The following is a 21,443-nucleotide window of genomic DNA, read 5'->3' on the forward strand; positions in this document are numbered from 1 at the left end:
GACATCACCATCCTCACCCCCAGTCCCTGACTTGCTCATCTCACTGGAACAGAACAGAGTTTTTCCTCCTGGAAGCAAATACCAATGTCCTAAAGCATGTTGTTTTAGGCCATACTATTCAGAATCCTCACTTGATTTTGTTAAAATGTTACGTCGGCTGAAAATCCAAAACAAAGAAGCAACACAGAATATGGTCAGCAGTAAAATAAGTTAGTAGAAGAACAGCACAACAGGACAGAACACATTCACGAATTATGGGATTCCTCCTCATCCATCCCATTAGCAGAGCAGGCTGCTGGCTTCCATCAGCACAGGGCAGACAAAACAACCAGAGCAAGTTGCCATAGCACACATCAATATCCTCCTTGGCTCTTACTGCAGAGCACACGGGAACAGCTCTCTCCTGTACACAAGTAACACACATAATGTGGGGGGGAAGCAGATCATCTTCAGGCGCTACATGATTCAAGGAATGATTACTATACAGAGCTGATTTGCAGCCTGTGAATGCACAAAGCCATTCCAGCTGTATCTCCCCCCCAAAAAAACTTCACTGCAGCCTCACAAGCCAGGCATTTGCTTCAGATATTCCAGTCCAGTTGTAACAGCAAATTAATCCATGCCACTTTGTTTCTCCCCTTAGACTTCACGTACATAAGATGCCTTTCAGCTGTGTTGCTCAGGAGATGGATGATTCACTGTGCCAGGCTCCCCTTCTGGCCTGTCCACAGCTCTCTGAGCTCCACTTTGCAGCCCAGGTCTCGCAGTGCAGCTTTGGCCACATCATCGCAGTCCTTGTGCGTCGCACGAGCTTCTGTTATCAGGTCCTCAGCTCCCATCTCTAAGATGGGCTGGGAATAGTCTCGGCTCCGGGAAACCAGGTTGCGGATCAGCATGCAGGCCTGTTTCTGAGAGAGAGGTGAATGGGAGAGATTAGCACCTGGGCAAGCAAATGTGAGATGTTACAGACAGCAACAAACTGCTTTCTAGAAGAATGAAACTCATAGAAAAAGTACAGTTGCTGTTTTACAATGTTTATAAAAGACCACCAGTAAGAAAGTTGCTGATGTTCCAACAGCACTCAGACAACACCAAGTACTTCTAAAATAACACGAAGACATAATGTTTCTTTGACAGTGGACCCGCCTTTTCACTCCCATGTATGCTTTTTCCTGTCATGTTCCTGCAGAAGCTTGAGCTGCTCTTTCACAGTATTTCCTACAGGGTGGCTCTGACAAAGCCTCCCTTTCCCTGCTCTTTTGGGGGGGCAACAGAAGTAATGCCTTCAGTTGAAGCACGGCGTTCTGCAGCCACCTGAATCTCAATTGATGTGGATTTGAAACTCAAACTAAGTTTTGTTCTGATCACATCAGGATGGCAGGTCTAGTTGTACCATTTATATGCAGGACCCCCTATCTCCTAAGCAGCTCAACACTTTGTAGCTGTCACCAATGAAGCAGTGAACACAAACAACACCAATCTTGACTGAGTAATCAAGAGGCAAATACCTGTACAGCCACTTCTCGTGGGTGTGCTTTCATAGCCTGAAGAGCTGCCAGTGCCCCTCCACCTTCCATGATGACGTTACAGTTCTCAGGTTTGCGCAGCGCCAACACGCACAGAGCTGCACAGCCCTGCTCACAGATCTACAAGACAAAGAGCAAGCACTCACTGCCTAGAAATGCTGCTTTGACAAAAGAACATTTCAAAGAGTCCAGAGTTCTCTTTTCCTGCCTGGGGACTTGTTTAATAAATAATACTATTCATAATAGCAGTCTTTAGTTTCTTCCTGAAACATCGTGCTTCTCTGAGATGCAAAGCAAGTTTCATATGGTAATTTACAACAGATTTGACATAACTTCAGTAGGGGCTGACCTGCAGACCTGGAGGTATAAAACACTGTATCTACTCTAATACCAGTCTGATTCATGGATGAGAAAAAAGTACAGCACAGTCGATATGAGCCTTTACATTTACACAGATATATGGCAAAGCATGCACTTACCCACTCCATATCACAGGTATGTTAAAGGTTCAGTGCACTGTTCAGGTTACAAAAGTGCAATCATTCCACATGCATACATAGGGAGCATCTGCTCTCAGCAGAGCTGTTTACCACAAGTCAGAGCAGAGCTGTGGATTGCTATATAAATGACATAATGATATATATATGACATGATATAATGACAAGACCCCTGCATTACACAGCCCAAAGCCCTCTGCTCCCAGCCTCTGTGGGAAACCATCATCAAGCAATTAGCTGCATACCTGAGGGTTGGCAAGGTGATGGCTTATGGCGAGCACAATCAGGTCGGTTCCACCAGCAGTAACTATGGCATCTTTCACATCGTCATTTCCTGCAATGGCTCGGATGGCACTCAGCACCTGCTTCACCACATCCTGCGTTCACCAAGGAAAAGAACAGCTTAGAAAGCAGCAGGAAAAATCTTGCAGTGTTTTGAGTCGCCTACAACATCCCCCAGCAGCTCCACTCAGTTTTAATGCCCAGCTACAAACTCCTCAGCAGTTCAGATGTCAGGTATGCTTTCTTCTGTACAAAGAACTTGCTAGTTTGGCACAGGTTTCCAAAGACATTTATAGAATCAGTCAATCCTCTTGAACCTCTTCTAGTTGAATGGTAGAAAATCAGAAGCTCAGCTTGTCTGGGACCAAGCAGAACTCTGCTTGTAGACTGGGGAGGACAGAAGAAATAACCACAAGCATGGGGCTCAATTACACCATTATTAAATGACAGAGCACATACAGAACAACATTGCACGTGAAGCTTTAAATAGAGGTAAATGGGATCAACACTTGGGTTTCAACACTAAATGGACCCAAAATTATGTGTTAAGACCCACTCAAAGCCAGGATTTGAAAAATCAAATCTGCTGTATTATTTTCAGCCCCCCAAATACATTCTGTATTACTCACTGGATGATCAATGCTGTCAGCCAGGAGAGAGACCATAAAATTTAAGCCCCCAAGGTCCACAATTTCTTGGCAGAATTCATTCCTGACAGAGAGGCGAGAAAGGGTGGCACACAGTTCACTGAGAACACTGCAGTTATGTGTGAACGCTGTGAAGGAGAGATGAAGGAGTATGAGCCAGGAGGCCTGCGAGCAGATTCAAGGAGTTGTGCTTTTCTCCATTTGAAGAGCAAACAAACAAAAAACAACACAGCACCCGAGGAAGCAGCTAATTCCCACTTAGAACAGATTATCACAGATGGCATTTTGCTTGCTCTGTGTCTAGACAGGGAGAGTATCTTTCCTTGGCAGAATGCAGCACCTCAGCAAGGACGTTGTGTCTGTAGTCCTGCACTGGGCTGTGAAGTACTTCCTAGACAGACTGACAGATAGCTCTGTAACTGTCACCCCGGTCCTGCCAATAGCCTCCAGAGCATTCACTGTATTTCTTTCTTGGGGCACACTCCAAAGGAGTTAGACCACTTAAGTACCAAATTTCCAAAATATCGCTGTGGAGCCTGAAGTTACGAAGCACAGTTTTAGGATAAGAAAGCACAGAGGATTCAAAATTAGGACCAACAGTCGCAGGGCGAATTTTACCTTTTGCAGCTTCGATGAGAACTCGTAAGCCATCATTTTCCAACACGATCATCTTGGCGTGATCATGAGCATGGCCAAAGGGCACACGGATGTCATCATCAAACGTCATGATCCTGAGAGCAGACGAGGCCGTTCGGACGACGTCAGCGCTGTCCCCGTGCAGGACGATGGCTCCGGTCAGTAGCGGCAGAACGCCACCCTTCACAAAGTCCTGCCTGTTCTGCTCGTGTTTCAGACAGGCGTGCCGAATGCATCGAATCCCAGCCAGCGTCATTTCAGCATCCTCCTTATATTCTCTCAGAGTTTGTAGCAGCAGATCCTGGCCGGCGGAGTCAAGTAGGTCTGGCTGCCCATCCAAGATGGCAGACAGAGTATTAAAGGCTTTCAGCATTAAATTCCTGTCTCCTGAGGCCAACTGGCAGGCAGAGAATACCACAGGATAGGCACCATTCTGTCCTGCCAGGTAACGGAAAGCCAGCTGTTCTTTGCACTGGTCAGTGAAGACCACCAGCTGCTCAGCCATTTCAGCGAGATCAGAGTCAGCAACACATCTCCCAAGGGAATCTAAAGTCTGAAAAAAGAAAATGAGATTTATTTTTCAATCCGAGGTGTATAGGAGCAAGAGCGGTTTATTTTGGTCATTATTATAAATTAACACATTTGAGTATTTAAATTAATTGGACAAAGCTAAGAAACAGCTGGCTTAAAGAGCAGTGTTTTGTCTGCATAAAACCCATGGAGGAACTCCATACAGAAGGAGAAGTTATGCTTCATGATCCTCAGTCTGTTGCTTCAATGAGCAGTTAACCTCACATCCAGAAGACAGCACAGAGTTGCAGCCTTACCAGCAGAACTTCATGCTTTTGCCCATTTTCAGAGGCCGGCTGCCGCACAGCTTTGATAATATTGCTTAAATCAACACCTAAAAGGAAAAAGAGAAATAAGAAGAACTTTAATTACGGGAGCTTAAGCAAGCAGAGAGCAAAGAGAAGCTGGCTGCAATGCAGATCAGTGCAGAAAACATCAAAGATTTGTCACCAGGAGATCTCACCCTAAATAAACACCAATTAGGAGCAGCAAAAAACCTCCATTTTGTTCATCAAGCCGCGTTCTGCAGTTTGACTAAGAGCCGTTTTTCAGCCATAGCCCCTCCACAAAACCAGGCTTCCGTGCCCCGCTTTACAAAGGCTTCGCCCCCCCGCTGGCCATGCGGTACCTTGGGACTCGAACTGCTGCACCGCCTCCCTCACGGCCTCCTCGGGATCCATCTCGAACTCCGCGATGTTTTCCTGTACGGCCTCATCGAACGTTTCCTGCGCGATGTGTTTGGAGCCCATGGCAGCGCTGGGGGAAAAGCCACAAACGGGTGGTGCCGTTTTTCCTCAATGCAGAAACGCTCGACGCCGAAAACGCGTCGGGCTTTTTAACGGCTAAAGGCAAACGGGCGAAGATTTCCGAGCCTCAACGCTGCGATGCGGGGCGGCCGGCCCCAAAGCTGGCTCAGCCTCTCGCTCTGTCCCCGCAGAAGGCTCGGATCGCGGCTCAGGCTCTGTTCGAGCCCCCAGCCCCCGGCCCCCAGTCCCACCCGGCACCCGCCGCGCCGCTCCCCGCCGCCCGCCTGACAAAGGGCCGCGGGCTGAGCCTGACCCTCTTCGGCCGCCGTATGCAGCCGGTCCCACCTCCAACTCGAGGACGCACGCGTTAAAAAAGTCACGCCAACCTCTGCCGGGCGAAGAAATGTGGAGCGAAAAAGCTCCCGGGTGCTCCGAGTGCGCATGCGCACGCTACCGCCATGCTCCGGCATCGGGTCGAGCGCTCTGCGCAGGCGCACTGAGGGGAGCTAACAGTCGCGCCGCAGCGGGCGCAGGACGCCACGCTCCCGCTCTTTCAAAAGCTTCGTTCCCTCCTGCGCTGCCCGCCCCGGTCCGCACCTTCGTTGTCAGTTCCGCGCCGTCCCTCAGCAGCGCTGCGTTCGCGCTGCGCCTGCGCCGCGCACGCGTGGGAAAGGGGGGCGGGAGCGGGGGCAGCGCGGGGGCCGCTGGGAAATCGCCGTGCGGGGCGGCTGCTGCAGCGCGGCGGGGCGCCGCCTCAGCGAGGGCAGGGCCGGCTGGGGCGGGGCGGGCCAGGCCTCCCGCCGAGCAAGGGGTCGGAGCGCGGGAGGTGCCGCCGTTCCCTCGGGCCGGGCCGCCCGGTGCCGGGTGAGCGGAGCTTTGTGGTGTTTCGCTGCAGGGAAGATGGCCTCGCGGCGGATCACGCGGGAGACGTTCGATGCGGCGGTGCAGGACAAAGTGAAGCGGTACCGCGCGGAGCGGGGCGGGGCGGCGCGAGAGGCGATGCGGCGCTTCAAAGGTAACGGGAGGCGAGGCGGGGAGCTGCGCTGCTGCGCTGCCAAAAACCGCCGCCTTTTGGGGCTGGCGGCTCGGCGCGGCCGCCGATGTTTTAAAACGGAGGGCAAATATCGGGTAAAAAACGAATTTCAGACAAAGGAAATCGTGTGTGAGCCGGGGCTGCTGGGCCGGGCCTTTGCAGCCTCGGAGGCTTTGTGTGGTTTTTGTGGTGAAAGCTGTGGTGAACGGGCGCGAAACGCGTCCTTCTGTCTTCTAAAGCTCCTGTTGGAGAGGTGTGGAAAAATGGCGTGGGTTCCATCTGCAGGAGGCAGGGAGCTTTAAAATGAGATCTCTTCTGCTCGAGACGTCGTATCTTAAGCAAATGACTTAATTTGGTTTTATTTTATTTTATTTTATTTTATTTTTCCTCCGAGCATCTTTTGCCTTCCAAACATAAATACTGGAATGGGGATTCCTGGGTTCTGTACAGGAAATTCCATCATTTCTGCCTTTATTGTTGTCATCCTGGTGGTTGTGTCTGTAGCAGATATTATCTGCTGTTCTGCTGTGGAATTCTGACATCGGGTGTGAGAACAGAATGTGAATATTCTGATCCTTTTACACAGAGAAATCCCTGTGTGAGCATTATGTACATTGAAATCTTCCTGGGTAGGAAGTAGGGAGTGAGAAGGAAGGAAGCTTTATGGCAGAACTTGTGTTTCAGACTTAATAAATTGCTTTGTAATGTCTCTGTAGGCTTTTTTAGTCATTTGGTGCTTTTTGCTGTTATGAATTGTTTAATGCATCCAGGAAAACACATCAGTTTGTTTTTTGTCATTGCAGCTCATTCAAGGCCAGTCCCGAGACCGAGGTATGAAGACAGCTTTCATGATGATGGGAGATACGACGATGCCCAGCACCATTCACACGATGACTGGACTGAGAACCCTAGAGATGAGTATCCAGGACCTTCTTACAGGCCTGCGAGCCCTCTCATAAGGAAAGCTAACTACTACCATGAACAGTTTGGCCACCCGGCGTCTCGTGACCGGGAATACGGGCACCCAGCTGCACGGGACCGGGAGTACGGGCGGCCGGCTTCTCATGGCCGGGAATATGGGCACCCCCTGCCTCGGGAGCGGGAGTACGGGGGCCTGGCTTCTCATGATCAGGACTATGGACATCCTGACTCTTGGGAAGCTACCGGACCACACGAAACTGACTTTAGTTCTACAGATATTTTAGGTGATTTTAGATCACCTGGACTCATGGAAGATGAATATGGCAACATGGAAAGTCAGGAGTATGATGTAGACTTCGGAATTCAATCTGACAGTGAGTTCCGACCCCCGATACGGAGGGGCAGCATTGGCAGGGGAAGAGCCCTGCGAGGGAGGCGAATTACAAGGGGCACTATTAAAGCTAAGCTATTCAAAGGAGACATCAAAACCCCTCTAAAGAAATGGAACACTAAAAAACTGCAGCCAGGCCCTGATCAGAAGCCAACTGTGCAGCCTGATCAAATGGCAGAAACTGCTGACCGACCCAACCAGAGGCCGGTGGCCATCCAGCACCCCAATCAGAAGCTGCCTCCACAGCCTAATCAAAGGCCAGCTATGGCAGCCCCGAGGCCTATTCTCAGGCTCCCGAAGCCTGCACACGTTTTCAGAAATCTCAATTTTGAGCTCGTGGACAAGTCCGACATTTTCTCGACGTTTGGAGTACAAATCATAAAATGGGCTGGATTTCACACAATAAAAAACGATGCGGAATTTTCTCGACTCTTTGGAGCTCTCTTTGAGCTGGAGACAGAAACATGTGCAAAAATGCTTGCTTCGTTCAAATGCTCCTTAAAGCCAGAACACAGAGATTATTGTTTCTTTACTATCAAGAGTTTACAACATGCTGCTTTGAAAACTCCAAAGGTGGACAATGAGTTTTTAAATATGCTGTTGGACAAGGGTGCTGTGAAAACAAAGAACTGCTTCTTTGAAATAATAAAACCTTTTGATAAATATATAATGAGGCTACAAGACCGCCTGCTAAAGGGTGTCACGCCTCTGCTTATGGCCTGCAATGCTTATGAATTAAGCATTAAGACAAACGGTTTTGGTAACCCCAGAGAAATGGCGAGTGCTTTTGAGACCACTGTTTCTCTTTGTCGTAAGTCTTTAGCACTTCTGGGTCAGACCTTTGCATTAGCATCTGTTTTCAGGCAAGAGAAAATACTGGAAGCTGTAGGGCTACAGGAAATGGCTCCAGCACCAACCCTGTTCCCAAACTTTGATGATTCAACACTGTTTGGAAGAGAATACATTGAGAACTTAAAGGCTTGGTTGGAGAAAAGTGGATATCCAATTCAGATGAAAAAAGCTGAAGCAGAGTCCACGGTGCAGCTTAAAAAACCCTCTCCTGACACAAAAGTTAAAAGTGAGTGAATCATTGTAAGATTCTTTGCAGCATGTGATCTCTTTATTTGTCAGTAGTTCGTTGTCTTGTCACTACAGCTTTACTAGTTCACAAATAACAAACTGGGAACTCCACGTAAATCACAGGCAGTGCTGAGGCAGTGAATGCTGCCTGCTTAGCTGTGGCTTTCTGCCCTGTGCCTGCTTGTGCAGGTGAAAGCGTGTCTCCTTCCTCCCCTCTCCCACGTCACCTCTAGGGTTTTCACCTGTGCTCCTCATGACCTCATCTGCCCTCCCCCCCAACTTGTTGCCTTGGGGATGGAGAGGCTGGGGCCGCCTCTGTTGCTGGCTGCGTGATGGGAGAAGTGTTTGCAGAGAGGAGAAGTCAGAGATGTTATGTTATGGCTTTATCAGCTGCAGGCGCGTCCTTAGAGCTGTTGATTGACTGCGTTTTGTTTTTTCCCACAGTCCCACAGCGAGCTGATCGGGAAATGGTAGAAACCATCGAACAGCTCGTGAATAGCATTGTTTCAGGAACCTTGTCTGCCAAAGAGAGAAATGCTCAAAAGAACTGTCCTGAATATTGGTAGGTGTGTTTGAACGCTATGCCCTAATACTGCCTTGCTCTGCTCCACTGAAGGTATTTGGAATATGTTTCATTAAATTCCATATTTCATTCGGTGGATGTAAGATTGAAGCCTATAGTGTATGTTGTTAAGCTGTTTGAAAATGTTTCTGCAGCCTCTTGTCCTCCCTGACATCCCTGGAAATTGTCTTCTTGCCTTTGTTTTAGTAGACCACGTTCTGTTTGCTCTGTCAGTAATGACTGTGCTGATCCAAGTAGGATATGTTCACATCAACTTACATCTACAAGGTGGAAGTAAATAAATGCAGTTAATAGCAGACTTATGGGTGTAGTGTTTTACGTTGGGAAATCAAAGGTGAAGCACTTATTGTTAGTACAACAGTATCTCTGCACATGTGAATTGCAGCATGGCTGATTAATTACTAGCCAAATGATTTATGTCCAAACCATCATTTATTTGCTTGGCCTACTTTATTGCTTTAGAAATGGAGTTGCTTTAGCAGCTGGTGTATAACCCTGGAGAAAAAAGATCAATTACTACTGAGTTTCTGATCTGAGAATTTGAGATGAGTTGTGCTTTTGGCTTAGGCTTTTGTTTTATGTATATGATTTTATTTAGGTTCTTGTCTGATGAAGATAGTCTAGAATACAAATATTACAGACTGAAGTTGTCAGAGGTGCAAAGAAAGACATCGTCAGGAAAGGAAGCAGGTGGGGAGGGCAGAGCGCTGGAAGAATCTGCCACAGAATCAGTCAGGGCCATGTTGTATGCCAGGAAGGTCGCAAGCATTAAGAGAAGGCTGTTCAAAAGGAAAAGGACTGGAGTTACTGCGCAGCGTGGAATTCGAGGAAGGAAGGTGAGGAGAACGACCACAGGGACACAGACTTTGCTGTCAGCTGGTACAGTGCTGAAACAGCAAGACAAGCATCTTCAAGGGTCAGTCCAGTCAGAGCCTTCTGTATCAGAAACCACCACATGTGAGAAGAATTCTTCTCTTGGTCCCTCATCCTCCCAGTGTGGCACCAGTTCAGAGGTCCCTCTGCCATCAGAAGGAAGGGTGGATTCAGAGGATTTACTGGCACCGCCTGAACTTTTCTCATCATTGCCCTGTCAGTTTCCTGATGGTAAGTGACAATTCAAGATTAGATTTTAAATAGCAAATTATGTGGGAAAAGAATTTCGTAGGATGTTCTGCTGGAAATTCTAATGGCATTTGTTGAACTGGAGTAGATGGTTCTGAACTGTATTGTGATCTTCCAGCAATGCAGATTTTGCATGAAGCTGTGGATAATGAGTGATCTGTTTCCTGCAGTGGATGCTAAAACGATGGAGACAGCTGAGAAGCTTGCCAAGTTTGTTGCTCAGGTAGGACCAGAAATTGAGCAGTTCAGCATAGACAACAGTGCGGATAACCCGGACCTTTGGTGAGTAGCCTGGACTTTCATCTGTATCAGAAGCCTAAGTTATCTGCTTGCATCTCAAAATAGTATTCTGTCAAAGTATTTTACATTTTGTTATGTTTTTCTTTAAAATGAGGCTTTGCTCGCTGGTGGCTTAAGTGCTGTAGTGTAAATTAGAGGTGTTTCACTGTTAGTTGTACTTTGCCAACAGCCGTGGAGCCCTGGGATCTCGTCTGTCTCCCTCAGAATCAATTAACCTATTTCTATATGCTCCGTGTGACTGCAGCTTGGAGGAGCTGGAGTCTTTCCTGGGGTTTGCTGCTTCCCTTTTGTGTGATCTGAAGGCAGCTTTTTGCCTTACTTTCACATCTGCACAATGAAGATCATTGCACTGAATTCTTTACAGCACATTCTAGGAGCTGCGCTCTGTAAGAATTAAGGAGAATGATTGCAGTACTTGGCACGTGCAGAGGAATTGTGTGATTCTTCACAAACATACCTGGGATGACCAGAGATTTGTTTGAAGTATCTTGCTTCCAGATAAGAAAATGTTCCTGATAATATTTTCACTGCGATTTTTGTCCAGGTTTCTACAGGATCGAAACAGTTCTGCTTTCAAGTTCTACCGCATGAAGGTCTATGAGTTATGTCCCTCTATTAACTTCAGTGACGTGAAAGAAGCAAATGATGCTGGGGAAGATGCTAAACCTGAAGAGAGAAATGTGGATATCTCAGAGGAGGAGGAAGAGGAAGAAGAAGAAGAGGAGGACAATGAGGAGGAAGCCGAGTTTGAGGAGGATGTTTCCCGACCTTTGGAAGAAATGGAGCAAGCTGAGGAGGGAGAAGATGATGATATCTCAGCAGGTAGAAGTGTGGAAAACCTTGCTGAAGAGATGATTTCCAAAACAGGAGAGGAAATTTCAACAGGTGAAACACAGCTTGCTACATCATCTGATGGTGCTATACCAAATCTGTCAACACAGGCATCAGCTCCTGCCACTGGAACCCTGTTTCCCCGCAAGAGAATCAGCAGCAAGTCTCTGAAAGTTGGTATGATTCCTGCGTCTAAAAGGATATGCCTCATAGAAGAACCAAAAGGTGAGTGTGACTTGGGAGGTATTTTGAACATAGGGGTACAGAATTTGTGTATCATATGTACTTTATTACTGATTGTCAGTGAAAGAATTACATCTCAGCAATAGGAAAATAAATACAGTTTTCACTTGAGCTGACAAAGGCAAAACAGAGTAAATGGTGTAACAGTTTTTGTATTGTGGCGCAATAGCAGAGTTTGCTTTGAGGTTACCTGCATCAAACATCATCCCTCAGGTGATGTTGAGTGTATGGGAATGCTGCCTTCCCTCTGCAGCTTGGAAAAACAGCGTCGTCACTTCTGCAGGTTCAGTTCATCAGTGTGTGGCGGGTTTGGCAGACTGAAATACAGCACTGAGCTCACCTGGAATGTTTGACTGTCTGGGTTGGCCTGTCAGATTCTGTCAGAACAGCCACAGTGGTGGAGGGGGGTCGTGGCAGTCTGAGAATTGAGAGATAAGGAGCTTAAAACTGATCATATGTGCCTTACAGCTGCTCTAACAAATGTCTTCTCTCCGTGTAATGATTGTTACTGGTGAAGGTTGTCGTTTGTGGTATGAAAGTGATATAAAATAACCTCATTTCAGTCCAGAAGTGAAAGATCTGAAGTCCTTAATATATTCATCAGTGGATTGTTGCTGGCAAGATGTGTATGAAACTAAATACTGGAGTGCCCTTAATTCTTTTTTTTTTTTTTTTTTTTTTTTTGCTACTGAGGTGTGAAGTGTCTCCGTTTGGTTTGGTTTCGTTCTGATACTTCTTGATTCTGATCCTAGGCCAGCATACTAAGTTAGAGTCCCAACTGATCGTGTACTTTTGAGTTCTGTATTAAAACGTGGTTTTCTTTACAGCTGATTCTTGTCTTTGATTTGACTTGCAGTTCATGAACCTGTCAGAATTGCTTATGATAGACCTCGTGGCTGCCCTGTTACAAAGAAGAAGAAGGTAAAGAACTCTTCTGGTTTGCATTTCATTCTGGGGATCTGAAAATCAGCTGTGCGTACAGGAGACAGCCTCTGACAACTGAACATTTTATGACTAAAAGACTGTTGAACAGCTGTGTGTTAATCTGTGGGGAAAAAGTCAAGAAATGAGAGCATTGCTGGAAAGTATTATTGAAAAATTGAAAAATAGCAGCAGCTTGTTTGCTGCAGTAATAGGGATTCAGTAGTCAGATCATTCAGTGTTTGCTACTAAAAAACATAACTGCATTTCAAAATATGAAAGTGTACTCTATCACAGTGTAATGAAGCAGTTTCTGAACCTGAAATATATTTGCTGATTTATTTATTGTTATAAACTAGCAAGACACATACTTGCTCTTAGGTAGGTTTTTTCTGTGTGGCTTCAGGGAGTATCTTTGTTTCTCTGCTTTTTTTTTTTTTTCCCCTCTCCACAGAAACCAAAAGATTTAGAATTTTCACACAAGAAACTGACAAACAGAAATGTAGGTTTCCAGATGCTTCAGAAGATGGGCTGGCAAGAAGGACATGGCCTGGGTACACGAGGAAAAGGAATCAGAGAGCCTGTGAAAGTGTATGTAATGGGAACAAACTGCAGAAATCTGGCAGCTGTGGAACAGGCTGGGATCCTAGTAGTAACTATTTCTATCTTAACCCTCCTTGATGTGGCCAATTCCGTGTTTTGTTTCCTTCTTGATGTGGTCTTTGGCCTCAGCAAAGTAGAGCGTGCAGACTTCACGCGTTTTTGTGGCCAGGCTGAGCACAGTCTGGTCTGGAAGTTGGCTGTTCCTTGCTGTGCGCTTTGACATCACTGAAGTCGCAGTGCGAACGCTGCGGTGTGTGGACGCTTTCAAAAGATACCTGGGTTCCCCTATTATTCAGGAGATGGTTTTGTTTGCTATATTTAGTTGTTTGGTTTTTTTTAATACCTGCTATCTTGGGGATCTCCTTGCCAACATGCTAGGTGTGTAAGATATAAATAGACTCTGGGAATATCATGCACAGTACTCCCTAGGTGTAGGCAACAACATCATTTTCACTGTAAATATGTGATTCATTCCATTGCATGCTGAAAGAGGTAAGTGTGCCAGAAGGTAAGTGTGCTTCTTCCTTTAAAATGTGCTTCTGTTTTTGAATCTTCACTTTGTCTTTTAAAGTTGCTGTATCCTGTGTCTATTGCTGAGGAATGGGCATCAACTCCCTGACTGAATAAGGAGGCAGAATCAATTTACTTGTCTCTGAACCCCTATGCCAAGCTTTCTAGTCCGTACATGAAATTTGTGGGTTAATGTTCTCTTCGTGCCTTTGACAGTACTGGTCATTTTAGTTGGTGGCATACTTCCAGTTGTTTGCTTTCTCTTTTTGTGATGGTTCCCTATGGTCCAGTGGCCATTACTGTATTTTTTTCCATTGATCTTTCATCTGCAACAATTGGACAGTGAGAAAGCAGCCGACCTCTCCTCCAGCTCTCTTGTGCTCACAAGTGTCAGAACCTTGGGTTCTTCACCTCAAAACTTGTTGGAACCAAATATATCGTCAGCATTTTCATTTCTATAGCTCCTGGCACAAGTCTTGCTGCACAGCTAATAGTAAGCTATTTAATTGGTTTTGGTCTGATAGTTAACCCCTCATATTCTAAACATTTCTGTCCATCTTTAAGAACCAGTTTTTTAGTATGTGAAAATAGTGTTTTGCCAGTTTGAGTCCATTACTTTATCACCCATAAAGTGATTTAGAGCAGTGAAGGTTTGTTTTTCTTAGAAAAACTTGTTGGTCTTTTCTGTCGAGGTGAGTCCGAGTCATTGATTGTTTTCATGGTGTCCACCTCTCTTTACTTTCCAGTCAAAATCATTCTTTGGAAAATACTTGAAGCTCATCTGGGTGAGAATGAAACCAGTGCAACTTAATGTTTTACTTTCCTGTTGCTTTGTTACAGTGCAGAGTGTTTGGGTTTTTGTTCCCTGTGGTTAAACTGCAGCCTTTGCTCTTGCCTCACCTTTTCAAGCTGCCGACTCCTCTGCTGATGACTTGTTTAAAGTCGGCATGCTGTCTCCTCTTAGCAGAAGGTGATGGATTGGTAATGGTAGGCGCTCCAATTCCAGTGTAGCACTTACACCAAACAACGTGTAGCACTTTTCTGTCTGAAAGTAATAAATTCAGTTACATCGGTTGTCACACAGCAGAACTTGGGGCTCTTTTTTATTGGAGAAGCTTAAGGCTTTTCTTTGAAAGGCTGCTGGGGCAACTCATATTTTTGTTGCTGTAAAAGAATGAATTTCTCAAATGAATTGAGAGGTGACCCCTCAAGGAAATGATGGCTACAAATGTTTTGAATGGAGTTTCGTACCAATCTTAAGTTACTGTTCCCTATCTGGAGAACTTAGTTGGCACAGCTATGTGTCTGCCCAGTTCAAAAGGAAAAACAGAATCCAGGATTTGTAACATGGACTGTGAAGTGGAATTTGCTTGTTGGAGTCTGTGAATATTCTTTTGCAATGCTGAAGTGGACCTGTTACTGCAGAATTTAGATAAGAACCATTTCTCTTGATTCTGCTTAAGGTTCTCAGACTAATTTTAGTACATAGGTCAAAAAGTTTTTCCCACTTCATGTAATGAAATCTTTAATGGGTAACAGTAATATGATGAACGCAGAGGATGAAACTGGCACAGAGGATCATTCCTGTGGCAGAATTTTCACTAATCTTAGCTTTGTAATGCCTGTGTTCTATGCACAAAGCCAGAGGAAGATGTTTTTGTTAACTATTTGTGTCTCCACATTCTTGTGGCTCATCTGCCCCCATCTACCTCCAGTGCAGAATGCTGTTTTATAGTGTTGAGGCCTGTCTGCACCTGTTGGCATGTTTGGGTGAAGAGAAGGAAGTTAGCTCTTATTTCATGTTTTACCTGAAAGGTCAGGAGCTCTGGGTTTGGCTGTGATGTCTGCCATGCAAGGCTTTAGCTTGCTTTGGGTACTAGAAATTTCAAGCAAGCAGCACTATGTTCCCTTGGTAAAAATTTCATCTTTCATCCAGGGTTCTGTGATGTTTCCTCCTTATTCCTCAAAGTCTCTGACTTCTGTCACTTTTGAAGTGTAAGAAACAAGGCAATTTTTGCCATCCTTTCAGCAGCTGATCTCATCTACTCCAAGTAAAGCGGTTAATGTAAGAATTTGATCTGTTAGGTAACTCTGTCTTCACCGTCCCTCAATATCCTCAGAGTGGTTTCTTCCAGTGGGTGTTTGCATGTGTAATGGGAGGTGGGAGTTGTTTTACACTGATGTCAGGTGCTGAGTCTCTGCTCCCCTTCTCCCCTGAGCGAAGCAGAGTTACTTTTTCCTCAGGTTGTGTCTGTTGGAAGGTATTGTTTAGATCTCTTCTGCACGTTGTCAAATGTAACAGAAACAGTGTATTCTAACTATTCATTTTACTCCCTAGGGGTGCTACCTCTGCAGGGGAGGGCTTGGGTGTTGCAGGGGAAGAAAATAAAGAAGATGCATTTGATGTTTTCCGTCAAAGAATGATACAAATGTACAGGCAGAAAAGAGCAAGTAAGTAGGTATGTGCAATGGACAAGTCTGCTTTGTGAATTCCTGCAAACATTAAAATACCAGGTTTTTAAAGTCGTCTTTTACCAAGAAAATATTGTTTCCATGAGTATATCTGGCTTCTTAACGTTTCATGAAAACCCAGACCTACCTTGAGCTGCTGAATTACCCCAAATCTTACTTTCTAGGTGTGGCATAAGAGATTTGCTCGTTAGAAAGAGCACGGATATGCAAAGGCTGCTGCGTGAAAGTCTTCAGCAGAGTGCCAGTGTGAAGAACGCTTTGTTCTGTAGTAGTGGACTGGAACGCTTATGAATTATGATTTTCCAAGATTAAAGTTAGTCTTGTATTTAATTGTGCAAGCTAACAACTTGGATATCATCTCCTGAGGGAGAAACAACTGTTTTTGTTCTTGGAAGTGCCAGTTTTCCTCTGTCTTAGGCCACGTTTGCCTGTTTTGAAGTGAGGCAGCTTACTACCAACGCAAAAAGCAACGTTACCATTGCGACTAGCCTGCTTTGGCTCTGTTCCTTTTGGAAGCTGAGAACCTTCTCAAACTAAAACCTCATTACCAGGCAGTTCAGTTTATGCTTTGCTGCATGTTGTTGATGGGCTCATCTTCTCATCTGCTTTTCGAGTCTGCCTAAAGCAGTTTCCTTTCCTCCACACTCCAGTTTCAAGAAGAATCTGAACCCAGCTGCTTATTTTATATAGGATTCTATACTTGAAGTGTAGGATGAATAAGTAAGTTCATTTGAGTCTGAGAGTGCTGAAATCTTCCTTGGAAACATTGGCTGCTAAGGTTTTCCATTGTAGCAAACAAGCAGTGCATATTTTATATGTACTTTTTGATTTTACACAAGTTTGCAGCTCTTGTTCAACCAATTCTTGAATAATAGCTTTCCTATTCAAGGAAGTTTAAGCCATGACCAGGTGTGATTTGTGTGTTTGCAGAAAATACTGGAGAAGATACTTGGAAATCAATTAATCAAAAGTCATCTGGAAGTGGACCATCAGTTTTGTAAGACCATCAGTTTAGAGAGTAATTTCTGTTTCTATTAAATATTGGCTTTGCAGAAGTTTTCATTGAAAAACCCCATGCAATAAGACAAAAAGCTTGTAATTCTGAGGGACTATTTCAAATGAGAGAGAAGACTGGATTAACCTGCTCTGCTTCAACAAAAAGCAATTCCTAACTTCTTGGTGAAGCAGCTCTGAAGACATGAAAGATTTAGCAGTGTTACCGCAAATAAACATTCAAAGTCTGATCATTCATCTTTTTCAGACAAGCGCATCAACAAGAGCTCTGTGACTGGATTACTGAAAGTGGCAGGATGTCATGCACTTCTTTAACATGCTTCTCCATCTTTACCTTCCTAAAATTAGTTAAAAGTCTTCACTTGAATATTACAGTACCAAAACCTACTTCACTGAAGTTCTCTTTAAAGATTTCATCTTGAGCTGACGCATGTTTTGCTTATTAGGAGCGAGTGCTGTCTTGCTGATGTTCCCATCCTGCATCATGCTTCCTTACAGAGCAAAGAGTTGTGCACTCCACCGTAGTGTAGCAGCACCTCAAGCTCCTAACTGACAAATACACAAGAAAATGTGCTCTTCAGTTACAAACGTGCCTGTGTCTGCTGTTTAAAGAACATTATATACTCTCCATTACAAACCCTGCTGGTTGAAAGAGAGTTTATTTGTTTCCGTTCTGTAGCAACAAACTTTTTCTGGCCTGTAACAACCATCACGAATGCAAGCCTTTTTTCTTTATGGTTTGGGTTTGTGAAACTAAAAGAAACAGCGTCATGTTTTGGTGTAATTTTCTGATCACTGTTTTAGTTGCTTTGAAGCACGCTGATCACTACATAAAACCATAATGGCAGGTGCAGAAAAATACCACGCTGCTAGTTCTGTTTTTCCATGGACATCACATGTCTTCACCTTTACGTTAACAAGGAGCTGAAGCATGAAGACCATAAATACACATAAGTTTATCTGGTTATCACATTTGATTAAAGACATTTGATGGTCTGGAGATTTCTATAGGCTTTACTTTACTTGGAGATGCTTTAAATCCATAAATGTTTTGTACCTACTTTAAAGGACATCAGTCATGGTGTTTGGTGGTGCCTGTTAAGTTCCCAGCTGGGTGTATTCTTCACTGCCTCTCTTCTGTGCCTGGTTAGCAGTTATGTAATCTGAAACGTGAGCCTATGGCTAACTATCAGTCACTGTGTTTTACAGTGACAGTCTGGAACTGATGTTGTTGGCTTCTGAGTTATTTCTCAAAAGGGATCAGTTTTTCCTTTAGTTCCCTTGATGAAGCTGCCAGTTTTTCTGTTCACAGCTTTTTTATTTCCTTGCAAACTTCCAGTTAACCTCCTCTTTAACATTTGCGTTTTGGTAGCGTTCTTATTATGTGTTGCACTACTTGCAGAAAGGCACAAGGCAGTGTCGTTTCACGCTGGATTGGAATCCAGCCTCTCAGCCTAGATCAGCATTCTGCGCTGCTCTGACTTAACCCGAGTTTGGCCGCAGTCCCATTTGGGTGCCTTTGCTAAACGCCTGCTTGCCCAATCTGGGAAAACTCTTGGTATCCAGATTGGAAAAGGGTACCTTCCTTTCTGATTGCAGTTCAATTTAGAGTGCAGTGCTGTCTTGAAACTAAAAGTGAAAATCTTAACCCGCTACTCTGGATGGCTGTAGTTACAGTATGGTCTGTCTTTCTTGTGCCAAACTTTAATTTTGGACAAGACATCAACAGAGCAGTATTGGTGCTGAGATTCCAGTGTTGCTCTCACGTGAGTTACTATTTGCCACTTTTATCTTGTGTTACCAAGAGATGACCTTATGCTCCTTTTGCAAAAGGAATTTCCTTTTATTTTGACCTGCTTTTGCAGGCAGCTCTGATTTGAAAATTTAAATATGTACATATGCAACATTTGTTATGCAGATACATTGCCTTGTTGAAAGTTTACTAGCTTCTTTTCTGTTATTTTAGTTCCAGGCTCTCTTCCATGAAGACTGCAAGCTTCAGTGAACATTTTAACTAACTGCAGTGGTGTGTCTACTGTCTTTTGGTTGGGTTTTTTCTGTTGTTTTTTTTGTTTTGTTTTTTGTTTTTTGCTTGTTTGTTTTGCCATTAATCTTGCAGAGCAATTTGCTAGTTTCTGTTCCATGCAAATTGGCAGTAGCATTTAGCTAGTAACACTAGATGCTTATGTTATTGGGTAACTGACGTTTCCTTTCAGTGTAAGTAAAACTGTTAGCATTGTTAATCTTTTAATATCTGCAATAAATATAGAACTAAACACTATGTGGTTTAAATGTTTTGCTTGTGAGTTTGGCCGTTCGTAAGAGATGTGCATCATTTTTGGCACTAACAAGTGGAATTGAGATTATGCAGTGTTATGTTAATGTAAAGCAGGATTTTAGTGTGTGAGGGAAGGAAGGTCCCTCTGTTTCTGTGCTGCTAAAAGCTTCTGTTGAGAACAGCCACGAAATCATTTCTTAGTTACTTCTTCACGTGGCTTCCAGTGTATTAAACCCATACACAGCAGTGTTAGTCTCCAAATGAAGGCCAGAACCGTTGTGCTCCAGTTAGAATGCCAGTTTTACTTTTTATCTGCAGTCGTTTCCAGTTTTCTTCGTGTTCTGACTTTAAGACAGCAAAACTTTCTGCATATATGTGTGGTTAATTGCCTTTAAATTTGAATTCCTTCTTTAGATGGGATACAAGGAGAAAAAAAACCGCAGCAAACTGAAATTTAACAGTTGTGCAGCCAGGTTCTGTTGAGAGCTGAAGTGCACATATTTATTTGCTAAGGATACAGGCTGAGTCTCCTGTCCCTTGCTTTTACACTGACACCTATGGCAAGATTTACTAGACACGCTCGAGTCCCAGCTCTGCCTTTTTCCTCTGTTTTTCTCCTTTCCCTTTAAACAGTTGTTACACCTGTAAGGACCTGGTTCTAGAAGAAGGGTGTTTGCTCTCATCGGAGAGGAATGAGGAGATCCCTGTTTTGGGGGAGGTGTTTTAACAGAGTGAAGAACTGTAGTTGCTAATACGCCATTTGGAGTAATTGTGTTGAAATCATATGAGGGGGTTTTTTTGTTTGTTTTGTCTCTGAGGCTTTCCTTTGTAACACCAGTTACGTTTTTCCTATTTATTGTTTGTTTTTTGACAACACTCCGTCATCCTTAGCGTGAACGCTTCATCTGTGCCGAGATGTTACTTCTCAGAATCGATGTACGGTACTTTTTTCCTATTCCATTTTGCTTTGAAGTTCATCACGATGTGTCATGCTAAAAAAGAAAAGTCTGGATTCAGAAATTCAAATGTTATTTGTTTGGATTGTTTTCTATGCTACGAACAGGTATATTTTCTAATTAAAAATAAATTCTCCAAAGTCCTGTCGCATCCTTCTTTCTGCATATCTCACAACTGAGCGGCCGATCACAACCGGGCTGTAGATCTGGGCAGTAATGAACTCCTTAGATGAGAACATGCTCAAAGAGCAACAGGGGACTTCTGGGATAAATGGTTTTTGTCAACTCTGTCACATAGGTGACTTGCTGAATCGCAGCAAGCATGGAAAATGTTTGCGTTGTCTGTGGGCAATGAAGTTACTGCTGGTCAAGAAAGTGCTGGCACACTGTGTGTTCTCTGAGCTTCTTGTGCCTCATTCCTGCCATTAGAAGGTTGTGCTCGTTTTCTTGAAGATTGCCTCCTAGCAAGGCTGTGCTCCGAGGGGCAGGTTGGGTTTCGTTGGATAACAACACAATAGAAAAGCAGCAAATGGAATGCAAGGAAATCTTATTTTTAACAGCTGCCCGCTTGGCAGAACTTCCTTACAGCCTGGTTTGTTGTTGGGGTTAACAGTCTGTACAGGTTTGCAAGACCTCCTCTAGAGACAGAGCTGGTGGATAGGAAATCAGAAGTACGAAAAGCCATCTGTAAGGAGAGAGGACTGAGAACCCAAAGCTCTGCCTTTGTTTGATGCCCTGTCAGTCGCTGTGTGTTAAGTACTGGTGGGGTTCTGCACGCTGCTCATCTGCAGTGCTCCCCACACAGAGCAGCCCAGGCTTTATTTCGCTGCTTATCTGTCAGTCACTGAGAAGACACAAATCAGCTTCACGCGTATTTGATTTGTATGTCTTTTCCAAACTCATAGCTTACTCCTGCACATAAGCAGTGCATAAAACTATATCATAGAAATGATAAAGAACAATGAATTGTTCTGTGTGTCATTTGACACAGAAATGAAACGCAACCGCTCCTGCTGACTATCAGTATCTTGGTCCCAACACTGCTCGAGAAACCAGTGTCAGGAAGGGAAAAAGCTTAATTAAGGACAGACGATGATGATTTTCTTCGGATTTCTTCGGGTTTCCACACAGCGCACCTCACGCGGCACCGCCTTCCCGCCCGCAGGCGGGGAGCGTCACGTGAGCGCAGCGCGGGGCGCCAACGGGCGCGGGAGGCTGAGGGAGGGGCCGCCATCTTGGGGTCCGTGGGTTGCGGGGAGCCGGCTTCGGGCGCTGCGGTGC

At 44.7% G+C, this 21,443-nt stretch overlaps 2 protein-coding genes across 10 annotated transcripts; one reads left to right on the plus strand and one right to left on the minus strand.

The window, feature by feature from the left end:
• Positions 1 to 189: 189 nt before the first annotated feature.
• ARMC6 (armadillo repeat containing 6) lies at positions 190 to 5,571 on the minus strand. 2 transcript variants are annotated; one of them, XM_042835678.1, is made up of 8 exons: positions 5,502 to 5,571; positions 4,787 to 4,914; positions 4,416 to 4,492; positions 3,571 to 4,141; positions 2,935 to 3,080; positions 2,269 to 2,400; positions 1,509 to 1,646; positions 190 to 908 (listed from the first exon to the last, which is right to left on the minus strand). In XM_042835678.1, exons 2-8 carry the CDS (start codon positions 4,905 to 4,907, stop codon positions 696 to 698), a joined length of 1,398 nt encoding a protein of 465 aa, XP_042691612.1. In that variant the 5' UTR covers positions 4,908 to 4,914; positions 5,502 to 5,571; the 3' UTR covers positions 190 to 695. The 2 variants fall into 2 exon arrangements, with proteins under 2 accessions (XP_042691612.1, XP_042691611.1); XM_042835677.1 differs by lacking the exon at positions 5,502 to 5,571 and adding an exon at positions 5,291 to 5,309.
• A 207-nt stretch (positions 5,572 to 5,778) lies between these two features.
• On the plus strand, positions 5,779 to 20,302 carry SUGP2 (SURP and G-patch domain containing 2). 8 transcript variants are annotated; one of them, XM_042835700.1, is made up of 10 exons: positions 5,780 to 5,919; positions 6,741 to 8,327; positions 8,774 to 8,891; positions 9,511 to 10,016; positions 10,205 to 10,316; positions 10,879 to 11,390; positions 12,265 to 12,329; positions 12,784 to 12,920; positions 15,781 to 15,893; positions 16,845 to 20,302. In XM_042835700.1, the coding sequence occupies exons 1-10, from the start codon at positions 5,805 to 5,807 to the stop codon at positions 16,913 to 16,915; spliced, it is 3,336 nt and encodes a 1,111-aa protein (XP_042691634.1). In that variant the 5' UTR covers positions 5,780 to 5,804; the 3' UTR covers positions 16,916 to 20,302. The 8 variants fall into 8 exon arrangements, with proteins under 8 accessions (XP_042691633.1, XP_042691634.1, XP_042691635.1 ...); XM_042835701.1 differs by having other exon boundaries at positions 18,895 to 20,302; XM_042835702.1 differs by having other exon boundaries at positions 5,781 to 5,919; positions 15,781 to 15,901; positions 16,079 to 20,302.
• Positions 20,303 to 21,443: the final 1,141 nt, after the last annotated feature.

This window comes from Centrocercus urophasianus, unplaced genomic scaffold, assembly GCF_019232065.1.
Source record: "Centrocercus urophasianus isolate 14NV4802_14NV808 unplaced genomic scaffold, USGS_Curo_1.0 seq_54, whole genome shotgun sequence".
NCBI classification, from domain to species: Eukaryota; Metazoa; Chordata; class Aves; order Galliformes; family Phasianidae; genus Centrocercus; species Centrocercus urophasianus.